Source organism: Phyllostomus hastatus, unplaced genomic scaffold (assembly GCF_019186645.2).
Source record: "Phyllostomus hastatus isolate PE091 unplaced genomic scaffold, TTU_PhHast_1.1 phas_contig_34, whole genome shotgun sequence".
In the NCBI taxonomy this organism is placed as follows: Eukaryota; Metazoa; Chordata; class Mammalia; order Chiroptera; family Phyllostomidae; genus Phyllostomus; species Phyllostomus hastatus.
In genome coordinates, this window is record NW_025333857.1 from 49,848,989 (window position 1) to 49,863,042 (window position 14,054).

General features: G+C 51.8%; 1 protein-coding gene across 1 annotated transcript in view; it reads right to left on the minus strand.

Moving 5' to 3' along the window:
* Positions 1-3,117: 3,117 nt before the first annotated feature.
* The window catches only part of ANKS6 (ankyrin repeat and sterile alpha motif domain containing 6), a 48,781-nt gene continuing 37,844 nt past the window's right edge, over positions 3,118-14,054 (minus strand). The window contains exons 13-15 of the mRNA XM_045840882.1: positions 13,659-13,726; positions 11,202-11,318; positions 3,118-5,670 (exon numbers count right to left, since the gene is read on the minus strand). Coding sequence (XP_045696838.1) covers positions 5,566-5,670; positions 11,202-11,318; positions 13,659-13,726 — 290 coding nt within the window. The 3' untranslated portion in view covers positions 3,118-5,565. The remainder of the gene's footprint in view (positions 5,671-11,201; positions 11,319-13,658; positions 13,727-14,054) is intronic.

Consider the following 14,054-nt stretch of genomic DNA (forward strand, 5'->3'; position numbering starts at 1 on the left):
AAGACAGCGTGGAGATGTGGACTCTTCAAACCTGCATTCAAACTGACTGTCCCTTGTTAATAAGGTGACCTTGGTGAGGTTCATTGATATCTGGGTACCGCCATCACCAAATTGGTAGAAAGGGGACTTTAAAACTTCAAAGGGTTATTATGAAGGAGGCAAGGCCACTTCTAGAAGCACCCGGCATACCACAGGTGCTTGCTCCAGAACAATGATCACGGGAAGGAATCCGAGGAGGGTTTTATACCTTCAACGGGCAAAATCGAAGTGAGAAGATTCACCATTATTTAATATACACTGGGCAAACAGAAACTACTTCAAGGAATCAATTCCCTGTTTGGAAATCACAATAAAATAGTATGAAAGTGTGGTGGTAAGGAACATGGAACCCACCCTGCAGAGCTGAAACGAAATGGCTTCCTGGTCTCTTACCAAAGGATACTGCGGCCCTGCTGGCTTACCTTAGGGTGAGGCCAAACCCTCCCCTAGGCACCTGAAGGGTGCAGGCGAGGTCTCCCTGGAGAAGACAGCGGTGCCCTGTGTCTGTGAGCCCTGAGGAGGTGGCTCTGACGGGAACTGGGAACCTGGGAGGGATCTTCCACTGATGGGGGCTGGTTCGCCCCACCAGGCAAGACCCTGAGGAGGGAGCCCTGGGTGGCGGGGAGATGGGGTCTCCGCTTTGGAAGGAAGTCGAAGACAAGTCCACGGGGCTTTCTGCTCTCTCCCACTACTGGTGACTGTGTTTATTTCCCCTCTGTCATCCTCAGGCTTTGGTGACTCACTGCCTACAAAGACTGGCTTCTTAGCTGAGCAGATGAAATATAAGGCAGGGTCTAATCCCCTATTAGGCCGAGTATTAGAGGAGAGGAGCCCCCTCAGGCCATCAGGGAGCCTGGCAAGCCCTCCAGGACTATTCAAGGAGAACCCCACCCCAGGGGCCGGGACTCGCAGTCCACCCCCTGGGGAGCAGATTCACCATCGCTGGCTAGTCCTGAAGAATCCGGTACTGACTTTATCAGGAACAGCATCGGCATTCGCGTGTTTTACAGGACCTGTTTGTTAACACGCGGTTACTTGCTTGAAATGGACAAGGACAGATGGGCATGGATGGTGCTGCACACCTTCAGTCTGCATTGCCGAATCATCCCAGAACAGGACCTCAGTCTGCAGGAGGTACCTTCTTGGCAACCGAGGTCAGTGTGGATGTCGCAGTTGTCCAGCCTTGGCCAGGCCTGCATGGCAGTGTCTCGGGCAGCTCTAAGGCGAGGGCAAACTGGAAGGCTTTGCTGCGTCCTCTGTACCTGCTGCACCAGCTCCTGCAACTGGCTGGAAAGCCTTCCTGCTTCTTCCTATCCACTTTGCTGGGAGTGCCAGTGACACAGACACCCAGTCAGGCACAGCTGGAGGGCAGGGATCCACCGCCAGTCCTGGCATTCTCAGGGCCCCGATGCCAGCAAAGCCATCTAAGCTGCCGCTCCCTCTGGCTGGAGGCTGCTGCTTCTGGCCTCACCCACACCAGCCATGGCTATATTCGAGCAGGTGAGAGAGGGGATTCCTTAATAGGCAACCTCTGTAGAGATTTCTCATATCTGCACAATTCCACACAGTGTGAAAAGCGCTTTCTCACCTTTACCTGATCCTTGGCACCTTGGGGAGGGGGGTGCTATCCCCAAGATAAACCAAGGCTCCACGAGTGAAAGAAACATTCCTGCTCTTACCCCATAAAGAGTGGCTGAGCCAAACCCCCTGTGCTAGGGCTGACTCTAGAATCAGTACGCTTTCCAGGGTTACATGGGGCTTTTATGAATTTCAAAGGAAAGAATCAGAAATTGGAAAAACAGGTATCTAACTTACCCTGACGATACTTAGCCCACAAATACGATCTGCCGCCTGCCTTCAAACACACCGTCCCCCAGCTGGTGGGGCCTTGTCGCTTCCCTACCTGCCTGCTCTAGTCTCTCTCTCTGACTGGCTCCAGCTCTGTCCTCTTCTGTCCAGGCTGCCACTGACAGCAGCATCCAAGCTGCGGACCTAGCACACACCCTTATGACAAGACTCTTCACATGGCACTGCAATGCGTCACTGATGTGCCTGTCTCCTCTGAGTTGCTCTGGGTTCCCTGAGGGCAGCGATGAAATTTTTCAAGTACCTGGACTCCAAGTACCAGCATGGGACAGGCATAGGGTAGATGCTCAGTAAACGTTCACTGAATGAAAAAGTAAACATGTTCCTTGCACAACTAGCCAGCTTCCACGTAATGGGCCGCCATGAAACCAAAGAGGTGGGAGCCTTGCCCTGGCCATTGGGAGGCAGGGCTTGAACACCCAGCACACAGCAGGCAGGACACTGCCCAGCCGCTGGGAAACGGTGCCTTCTCCCCTGCAGGATGGAGAGCCCTCTGAGCAAGGGCCCAGCCATCTCCAAGTCGGGGGCCCCTTAACCTTAATGTCTCACTGCCAAGTAGGCCACCTCTGCAGACAGCTGCTGGGGAGAGAGGGGGCCATTACCAAAGACAATGAGGCCCTTGAATACACCCTCGGCCCACTCCTAGGAGCTGGGGAGCTTCATGGCTGCCACTGTCCTAGTCAAAGCAGGGTCTCCATGCCTGTGCCCAAGGCATCCGTCTTGCAAGGGCACCATGAAGGCGCATGCTGTGATCAGATGTGTGGGAAACGGCACAAGCTACCTGGCCCCTTCATGAGGCCCAACAAACACTTCTGTACTCAAGGTTCTGAAATGTCCTATACAGCAGGTTGTATAATTGAGCTGTGACCCAGTGTCTGCCAAACTTATCTGATCAGAGCCTCACCCCATTTTCACATATATACCCTTCTTTAAAAATGAAAAACCTATTAACATCCTACAAAACTAGTCACAAGGTTAGACAGCTGTGACATCAACGCTGATCTGTGTTCCCGAGAAGGTACCTCCTGGAGGCTGGGGGCCCATCCCGGGAAGATTCCACAGCCCAGGCTGAACACACCTGGGGCAAAGCGGTGAAGGCCATCCATCCGTCAAGGGAAACACTGGGTGAGGGGGGGAACCGCTTCTCAGGGGAAGGAATCCGTGGGGTGGGAAGGGTCGTCAGAAAAGTGGTTGTGGCCCAGAGTGGGTGCCAGGGATCTCTTACCAACCAGCACACAGACTTCCTGGGAGAAAAAGCCTTAGAACCACTTGAGTCCAGGTAAAAATACAAGGGAAGCATCCGTTCTGGGCCTTAGTTTTCCCATCTGCAAAGTGGGAATAATCAGCCCTTCTCTGGGGTCATTGGGTGAGATAGTGGAGGTGTGCATTTGTGGAAGGCAGATTCCCAGCGTAGCTCTTGCATATTGTGGGTGTTTGATCAAACTTACCTGAGTAGAAGCTACACTAATAATGGGCTTATGAAAAGAACAAACAGTGAAAATCTGGTACAGAACCTCAAGGCACATAACTCAGAGGCCATGTATTTCACGGGCAAACAGCTCGAGGCCTGTCCATAAACCCTGAAGATATGAGCACGTTAAGTCAGCAAGAATCCCCGGTACTTCTAGCTCCAGAAGCCTGTGTGAATCCTCGGAAGATGCACAGCTCGGCAGCCCTCTAGTCCAGTTCTAAGCCGGTCTGCTCCAGCCAGTGTGTAATTGGCTTGCAGCTTCACCCCTCCAGGCCCACTTCCCCAAAGTGCAGGACGGGGTTAAACCATGCCCGCCCTCAGAGCAGCAGTGAGGACGGATGAGGCTGAGGTCAAGCTGCTGCACACACTAGTAGGTGCCCAATGGCGGTGTCTCCTTAGAGAAGGCTGGGACGTGAGGAACAATTATAAAGATGTCTGTCAGTGGTGGCTAAAAATGAAACCTTTGCTCTCCAGTCATGTGGAAAGTTGGCTTCAGCAGGTGGGAGGATGAAGGAGCGACACCCACTGAACCGACAGGCAGAGGGAGAACACGGTCGGGCTCTGGACGAAGCAGTAGTGACTGCCTCTAGCAGCCAGCAGAGCAGAAATGGGTGTTCATATCTGGGGGTGGGAGAGACGAGAGACTCCCCCCACCCCCACCCCCAGGGAGCCAGCATGCGGCCTGCAGAGCTCACAGTAAAAATCAGAATTCTGTGAAGGCTGCCATCTGTTGGGTATATTCTGCAGACCACGTACGTAAGCACTCCGGCTCTGAGCTCCAATTAAGAGGTGAAGTAACCCACCCCTGGCTACCCAGCTGGCCACCCGCAGGGCTGGATCTGAACTCTGAGCCTTAGTCCAGGGCACAGGCTCTTCCCACTCCCCCGTGCTGCCTCGTATGGTCGGGTTCAGATCATCCCTTCACCTTGCCTCCTGAGGTCCTCAGGGGTGGGGACTGGCTGTGGCTCATCTCTGTCCTCCCAGCACCCAGCAAGACAGCAGTGCAGCGAGTGTTGGCCGAGCGAATCACTCACTTGAAAACGCCCCAGAAAGCTCTGGGTTTAAAAGTCAGAGACCTTCTCATGTAATAGAACATGGCAGAAAACTACATGAACCGATGCCCTTCTGAGGAACAGAGCATTAACAGAGTCTAGAAAAAAAAATTCCCAATCCTCTGCTGCTCTGCCTAGAAAACGTGAGCACCGAAGTCCTTCCGCAATGTGATATACTGGGGTCTTTTGCTCCCACTTGAAGTGCAGAAAGCCCTAGCGCGATCTGGGAGGAGCGGCGTGGAGTGTGAGTGTCACCTTGTCCGACCACGGGCCAGGAAACTGACAGCCAGAAAGAAGGGATCCTGCAAGATCAGACAGGGAGCCTCCTCCCCCTTTTCCCACATAGAAGGCTGCCTCTGCAGTGAAGAAAAAGTGCACCCGACACACACGTCCTGTTGCGTGTTGTGTGCAGTAGGCACGTGACGGGCCAAGGCAGAGGGGTACACAAAGCAGTGATCCCAGTGGCCAGACAGGTTAGTTACATGTCAGGGAATCATGAAAAGGCTTTGTTTGACAGGTGACTCAGGCTGCGAGGGACAAGTTAGAAGTTTTAAGGGAGGACGTGCAGAAAATATGTACTTCCCCACCAAAGGACAGAGTCGTTGCTGAGAGGCCACCACCTGAACAAAGACTACATCTTCCAGTGTCCTTTGTACCAGGGGTGGCCACATGACTGCCGGTGAATGCGAGCAGGAGGAGCCGTGGGCTGTGAGCATTCAGGAGCAAGGCAGTAAGAAGTGGCTGTGCCTTCTTCACTATCCTCGTCCCCTTCTGCCAGCCAGAAGCAAAGACTCTGAAGCCCCTGGGAATGGCGGAGCCACAGATGAAAGGAGCTGGGCCCCTGAATCACTGGATGAAACCACATGCTAAGCAAGAAGCAGCCGTACCGGACTTTATGTGAGATGAAGTGTCTAGGGTGTTGGAGTTTGTTACAGCCACGAGCATCACCACCACTACAGCGGAGAAGGGGAGACAGGTGTTCCAGGCAGAGGGAACAACATGACTGAGGCGCAGCGGCGTGACAGAGCACGGTGTGTCTCGGGGAACGGCGAAGAGCTGAGGGCGGCTGGCGCACTGGCTGCGCGGAAGCAGCACCGAGATTCAGAAAGCTCACGCTGGTGACCACAGGAAGGAGGATCATGTACAGGGATTATTTCCAGGGGCCCTGGTGTTGCTGGCACTGCTCTCAAAGGAGGAATGGAAGTTGTGAATGGTTTCCTGTAAAATTTGTCTCTCCCGTCCCTGTGGAGGAAATTGAAAACAGACACAGAAAGCCTTGTTAAATCTTTTAACCATTAATTCAATTGACACAGTGTTGTCAATGCTCAACTCACACTTGAAAAACCCATGGGCGTCTTGGGGGAAATGAATTACCTAATTGACAGAGTACCACGTTTAATAAAAACACTCTGAGTCAGCTTCTTCCCCAGCACCCACAATCACAGCATGCCAGAGACAAGAGGGCCCAAGAAACAGGCATCCAATGCCTGTGACGAGGGTGGACAGCGGAGCCCAGGAAGCAGGACTGACCGGCCCCGGGTGTCACAGTATGGAACAGGGGGGTGTCCTCCCCTGCTCTGCGCTGTGTCTGCGTCCAGCCCTCGGATTTCCAGGGAACTCAGTGGGAGCCAAACTTCCTGCTGCGACAGTGTGAGAGTTTGAACAGTCTCACTCGTCCCTGCCCAGAAGATGTCAGATTCCTCCTCACAGTGATTCACTTCTCGCCCTATCCATGCGAGATCTCCCCCTCCTGTCCCCTCGCACACACGTTTTGAGATAGAAAGAGAGGGGGGATGTGAATGTTTCTTTAAGCCTAGAGAGCATCTTCACGGAATAACTGCCCAAGAGGCAGCAATAGACAGAGGTTAAGACTACAGACTGGAATCAAACAGCCTGAGTTCAAATCCCGTGTCTCCGTGTACTAGCTGTGTGACCTTGAGCAGAGGGCCTTGGTTTCCTCACTTATAAGATGGGGACAAGAACAGCACCTCAGACAGTTGCTGCTGACACAGGGCCCTGTGTTAGCAGCAGCAGGCCTACAGTCCCTGTCCTCAGAGGGCAGCAGCACGGCTTACACGTGGATTTTTAAAAGTAACAAATAAATGTGGCCAAAATGTAAAGCACATTAAAAATGCAAAATCTCTGGCAGATTATTCTCCGCTAAGAATAAAAAGGAAGAAACACCCATGGACCTGGACGTCAAACTTTCTCTTCCTTCATTTCATGAACTCCCCACACGCTGAGGGGCCCCTCTGCGGACTCCCAGGGCTGAAGTGGCCTCCCAGGCTCCTGAGGGGGCAGTGGGAGCCCCCGTTCAGTCAGTTCTGGGGAGACGCCGCCAGGGTTCCACCAATGCAAACCTGGCACTGCGGGCAGGGGACAGAGAAGCGACTGTGGGGTCAGAGGACCACGAGTCCCCATTCTGCCACTCACTAGTGGAGGCGTCCCAGGCATGACCCCCTGCTGCCGAGCATCCACACCTGGAAGATGGGAAGAATGCCACATGCTGGGGCTGTGATGAGGTTCGCCCTGAGATAATGAATGGGGCGACACTGTGCGAACGGCAGAGGGCAAAAACATAACCAGGAGGGGCGATGGCACCGCCGTCATTAAACACTACCTTGGCCTTAATTGCCTGAGAAATGAGGTCAGGGCGAGCCAGGGTTCCAGCAGTCTCTGCCTCCGAACCTCGGGAGGGAGCCATGGATGATGAAAACCACAGCCGCTCCTGCATCCACTCTGACTCCAGACGATAATGATAATTGCCCTTTAAAAACCCCTGAGTTTCAAAGGACCTGCCTGATAATTCTCAAAAGGAAAAGGCAAATGGTCACCGAAAGTAGAAAAAAGTGTTTAGTTTATCTAGTAGTTAAAGAAATGCAAAGTAAAACAAGGCAGGTTTTTTTTAACCTATCAAATTAATGAAACAATTAAAAAAAAAACCATACCCAACTCTCATACCCACAGCTGGTGGGGACGTTCATGGGCTCTTTCTGGAAAGTAACTCAAGGACAGGTAACATGTAGCTTGAATCAGACTCCTTGGCCCTGCAATTCCACTTTACACATCTGTTCTGAGCAGGCGATTAGAAGGCCTTACACACAAAGTTGCCCATGGCGATGCTATTTAGAGAAAATTTGGATATCTACAAATCCAGTAAGTAGAAATTAAAAAAAAGTAATTTTCGTACATCCATACAAATGTATTATATTAAAAGGAGCTCTTAATGACATGGATAAGTACATATATTTAGTATTAAATGAAGGAAGTAGAATGTAAAATTATAGATCCAAAGGTATCTCAGCCATGTAAAGAACAACATTTGGCCCTGGCCGGTGTGGGTCAGTGGGTTGGAGCACTGTCCAGTAAACAGAAAGGCCGCGGGTTGGATTCCCAGTCAGGGCACACACCTAGGTTGCGGGTTCGGTCCCCAGTCAGGGTGCACATGAAAAGCAACCAACTGACGTTTCTCACATCGATGTTTCTCTCCTTTCTCTCTCCCTTCCTGTCTCTCTAAAATCAATGAGCATGTCCTCAGGAGAGAATTAAAATGAAAAAACATTTAGCACAAAACACTTGCAGAGTGACCTTCCCAAATGTGAACCTCTTATTGGCCTCTGGGTGGACGGACTGTGATTTCTTTACAAAACATCTTTTTCGTACAGTGCAAATTCAGTAAAACAAAGATGCATGCTTTGATAACCACAACAAAGTGGGAATGATGAAAGTAATCAACGGCTTAGGACCCACCAGAGGTGGAGCCCGGGCCTTCGTGTCTGGGCGCCATTCCCCCACACAGACTGTCGGGAACGGACAAGCCCTGCGGCAGACCCACATACACGTCACAGTGCGAACACCAGGGGGCTTACCCACCAGGCACACGGCTTGCAGCTGAGGGTCCACCATGCTCTGCTGATTTTTTGTTAAGGCTGGGCCAGTTTTTAGTTAACACTCATTTTTTAAAATTTAGGGTAACATGTTTAAAGGTTTTTTTTTGACTCTGTAAGAAATATATTTATATCACAACCCTATTACATGTAAATATATACAACTGGAACAAATTTTACCCTTCCTACCTGTAAAGCATGTTGATAATGCCTACTTTAGTCTGTTTTTTAAAATGCCACGTAAGAACCACTAAATTGGTTCCACAAGGCTCCAGCGTGCCGTGGGCCGCAGCTAGAAAGAGGCTGGTGGTCAAGGAGAGCTGGGCCTCCCTTCTCACAGGTCCTGGTCTGGGTGGACAAATGCACAAAGGACACCTGGGCCACAACGGGCGCTCTCTCGGCCAAGGCTGGGTTGCAGAGGAATGAGTGTGGGTCTTACAAGGGGAAGCTCACGCCTTGTAGCAATCAAGCAATAGGCAGGAGCCCCTAAAGTCGGGATCGGGCAGGTCCAGCCCAGAAGAGCTGAGACCCAGGGCATCCGAAAGGCTCCTGGGAGCCCCGCTTGGCCTGAGGACCTCTTAGCTCTTCCTAAGAACCAGGATAGAGTTGCAGTGGTAACCTGGGAGAGCAATGATAAACTGCCTTTGGAATATTAAACTGGCACTATGATATACAGTCCTCACTTCCACAACTCTGTCTGGTTCTGTTCACCCTGGAATCAGAGGGCCTTTCTTTCTCCAACAATTAGGTCAGACCCACTCCTTCCCTGCACACCTGCCTCTGTACGGAATCACCTGACTCTGTAGGGTGGGTGCTGCCTGCAGGAAGGATGTGGGTGGGATTCAGTGGTTCCCATGGCCTGGCATGTCAGAAGTGCCTGGCTCTCTGTGCTGGAAGCTGGTCAGCGGGGGACCCCAAGGCAGACCACTGTTACGGACTGAATGTTTGGGGCCTCCCCTAAAATCCACATGCAGAAACCCTGCCTCGATGTGATGGTGTCTGGGAAGTAATTATGCTTCGATGAGGCCATGAGGGGCAGGCCCCCGTGATGGGATCTGTGCTGCTATAGGAAGAGACAGGGGAGAGTGTGCTCTTCTCCAGTCTCCACCATGTGCGGATGCACCACCACGTGCGGATGCACCACCATGTGAGGGTACAGTCTGCAGCTGGGAAGGGGACCCATGCCAGAACTTACCCTGCTGGCACCCTGAGCTTGGGCCTCCAGTCTCCACACTCTGAGAAATGGATTTCTATTGTTGACAAGCCACCAGTCTGTGGTGCTCTGTTAGGGAGCCCAGAGTGACCGAGACGACCACTAACAGCTGTCATTTCTGTATCTCTAGATGGGCTCCTGCTTAGTGCAGGATACAGACTGTTACAAAAATAAAGCAGGGGGCTGATGAATTTGAGAGAAAGTGAATGAAAGGCTCCAGTCCGCACAGACTTCAAGGAAAAGAGTGGACTTACAATGTCACATTGTCCCTCTGATGATGCCGGTGAAGCTCCTAAGATTTTCAAACCAGCCCTGTCTGTCCTCCTTATGTGACCACAGGCCAAGGAGGCCACATAAGGAGGCATGGTCTGGAAGCACCAGAGGTTACCATCCACCACACCCAGGCCAGGCTCTGGGGGCACCCAGCTCCTCTGCCTCCTCCCAAGGTGCTTCCACCGTCCTCACTGGCTCTACATTTGGAAGTTTTTTTGTCCTTCTCCCTTAACTGGTCTAAGCGTGGCTTCCCCCCACCCCATCCTCTCCCTGGCTCACGTATCTGGCCTCTGAAGACCAGAGGAGGAGGGTCCTTAAGCTCCTGGTCCACAGGGTAACTGAGCCGAATGTATGCAAAGTGGCTTATGAATGATAAAGGGGCACCTGAACATTTATTTGCTGCTGGCGCTACAAGCCTGTTCTGCAGTTCTGTGCATACCTGGCACTACACAGAAAGAACAAATCACGCTCTCTGACATAACATCGTGTGGTGGAACAGAGCCTGAGGAGCCTCGGGAAGCTTTCTTTCCCAAGAAGGAAAAGGAAAGAGGCAGCGATGTCCACGACTGTGGTACTTACAACGGCAAAATCCCAGGCGAGGCGCTACAGTTCAACGAGTGGGGAGCTGTGAGGCCAAGTGGGAAGAGCCACGGAGAAGCAAGTAGCACACACTGTTGTCGGAGGGAGGGACAGGAAACCCCGCCCGCCCCGGGGGAGAAGCAGAGGGCAAAGGAGAGTGAGTAGCCTGATGTGGCTAAAATGTGACTCAATGACTGTTTACAAAGTGGATGCAATGCTCTTCATGTTTTTTTGTTTGCTTGTTTGTGTGTTGCACAGGTGTGGGTGGGGGATATTGCTAATCTTTAGCTTTAAAGCCAATAAAATAGGAATTTCACATTAGGCAGAAAGGCAGGACGCCAATAATACCAACGCTGACTGATGGGTCTCTATGCACCAGGGGCTCTGCTTAGCATTTTCATCCCGATGGCAGTGCCACCGCCCCCACCTTCTGGATGGGGAGAGCCCAGCTCTGGGAGGTACCTGACTTGCCCAGGGAAACGCAGGGAGTGCGTGGAGGTGCGGTGACTCAACCTGCAGGCCCACCCGACCCCAGGGCACGTCTTTCCCAGTGTCTCTGCTTCCCCTGCGCTCTGGAGCCGATCCCAGCCCTGCGGGCTGGAATGACTGGAGGGAATCTTTTAGCCGAATCTGACTTTATGGGAAGAGAGATTTGGAAGACGAACAGACCACACTGGGAGGCAGCGAGAAGTGTGCACGTGGGGCCAGCCTCTGCCAGCTATGCCGGAGATAAAATTAGACCCCCGAAGGCCCTTTAAGCTCTGAGCTGTTTGAAACAGGGAAACAAAAAGAGAGAGAGAGAGAGAGATTGAGAACGATACCTTGCCTGCGTTCAGTTCAGAAATCGCTGCCAGAATCTGCTGCCTGGACCCGTCTGTCTTAATCCCCAGCTCCTTTAAGTCGCCGTCGGTGAGGGTGAGGAATGCCTCCATGTCCACCTGGGAAGGAAGAGGGGGAATTCGCCGCCGTCTGCTTGGTGCCAGAGCTCTCTTTCCCAACCACAGCAGAAACAGCGTGATTATGAGCTATTAGTACTTATTAGCAGTGAAATTAATTACGACTTACTATTTCCAATTCCTGACTGAACGCTGCAAGTTTAGTGGAAAATATCAGTAAGAACTAACTCTCCTGAGCTCTAGCCCTGGGATTTCCAGGAGAGTGTACTTTGGAAAGAACCTGGAAAAGAACAAGAAAAAAAAAAAAAAGCCCCCGAGGCAGTAATCTGGGCAGCTAAGGTGGTGAAAACACCCGAGTCCCGCTATGAGCAAGTACGTTCCAGTTTTGCGGGACTTTGAACAATGCTGGCTACTGCACAGAAAATGTGGGCATATGGAGATACTCACCACGTTTCCCCCCCGAGGACAAGAGGGACGCAGACTGTGGAAAGACAGAGTGAGAAAATGAGCCAGCAGAAGCAACAGGGAAAGAAGCGCTGCGGAGGACGGAGGTGGAGAAGAGCTCAGAGCAAGGGCGTCCCAAAGCCACACAACCTCTGGTTTCCACTGGAGAAATCCTAATGTTCCTGTCCTCCCTGCCCATGCCTCAGCTCCAGGAGAAACAGCTTCCACCCTGCTTTCCTTCTCTTTTTTAACAGTCACTTGACTTTCCTGGGTTAAAAAAAAAAAATCTTGACCCAGCTTTGCAGCACCGGGACAGGGTCTGTTCCCCCAGCCCATCCTGAGCTCTCTGTGAGACTCAGGCCTCTCCCTCCTCTCTGACAACCAGCTCCTCTGGGACTTTCTAGCGCACCAGGTGCTGAGGAGCTGAGCGAGAGTGGTGTGGCTTCGGCTGAAACCAGCTGGCCCCTGGGCCTGCAGGACACTCCCCTCTCCCCTCCACCCCACACCTGTGGCAGGCAACCCATGTCCAGTCCCCACAGCCAGCTCTTTGGAAGGACAGTATATAGCAAACAAAGGTAGGCAGCCACCGCAAACAGGAAAGGTTTTCTTGGTGACAAGAAGAATCACTGCTCCACTTTACAACTCCAGAGAGGCAGGATGGACAGGCTGGGTGGGGCAGAAAAGCAAACCGGGAAGAAAGCCACGGCACGCCAGTCCGTTTCTTGAAGCAGAATTCAAGCTCCTCGATTACATCTCAAGCTTGTTGGGGGCAGTGACTGGTTCTCGTGATTGTGACTACATGTGCCACAGTTTCATGTGCTACTAAACCGGGCACCAGAATGTTCTCGACCAGCGATTACACCCTGGTGGCTTGTGGGCCGCAGAGAAATTTTATTTGGCCAAAACGGGAAATTTTTAACAGCGCACTGAGGTGTAATTTACCTACCCTAAAACTCTCCCATTTAAAGTGTGTGACTCAAAGACTTTTGGGGCGGAGTTGTGTAACCGTCTCCACGCTCAATTTCAGAGCATTTCCATCCTCGTTAGAAATCCCTCCCCACCCTCCTCGCCCCGCCCCGCCCCGCATCCCCTGGCCACCACTGATCTTTCTGTCTGTACTGTCTGCCTGTGCTGGACATTTCACGTAACCGGAACCATGGGGCGCATGGCCTTTTGTGACCAGCTCCTGTCACTCGGCACCACGCTTCCAGGGTTCACACGTGTCGCGGCATGTGGCAGAGCTGCATTCCTTTCTGAGGACCACGTTCTACTCCATTGGGGAGAGAGGGCACACTCTGTTTATCTGTCATCAATTAATGGGCACTGGGTTGTCTCCACTTTTTGGTGACTACAAACAGATGCTACTGTGGACACATGTGTACAAGTTTTCATGTGGGCCCACGTTTTCATCTCTCGTAGGTGTATACCTAGGGGTGGGCTTGCTGGGGCTTACGGTACCTCTTCTGTTTAAAGTTTTGAGAAACTGCTGAACTGCAAAACAGCACTATTTTAAATCTGTGATTGTGAGAGCTTTTAAGTAAATAGGAATTCTCTCAGATTAACACAAACTCTGCATCCAGACACTTAACACGGAGTCACTGGGATCTGCTAACCTGAGACCCTGTTGGTCAGTCCCGTGGACAAGCGTGTGGAGGTCAGACACACGCTCTGAGAGAGACAGAGCCGTGCTCGATGTTATAAAATTCTATTACAACGCAACAAGCCGTGAGGTCCCCAGAATTTCACTGTAACTAAACAGTGAAATTGGACTGAACTAAATGTGCTGAACACGGATTCTAGTTCCTCAGCCGTCACAGTGAAAATGACCAGTCTAAGGCTGGCAGAAGGAAAACAAGCAGAAGCAATGAGGAAAGACATTCTTCAGACAACGTTTTAAGCAACGAGGTTTAAACTGAGATTCAAAAAGAACATCCTTACCTCTTGCTCCTCAAAAATGGGCTGATATTTCTCAAGTGACAACTTCTTAAGGATTCCAGTCAGTTCGTCTTCAGGAGGGAAAGACGTGAAAAACAAAACACAACACCATTTTAGAATGTGATGAAATGTATCAAAAGAGTGGCCTTCAAACTTTCATAAAGCACAGAAAGCAGATGTAAACTGCACCCCCAGGGGTGGGGCTGGAGGCCCCATCCCCCGCCGAGGTCAGGCCAGGGGCATTGGCCGAAGTCCCTAAAAAACGGGGCTGTGACGAAAGAAGACAGGGATGTTCACGGCCAGGCCAGCTCTCCAACGGCTGCAGCCACCAAGGTCCTGGAGTCCCAGCTGCTGGGATTGGAACTCTGCCTCCTGCCCAAGACTCGTTTGTAATGATGA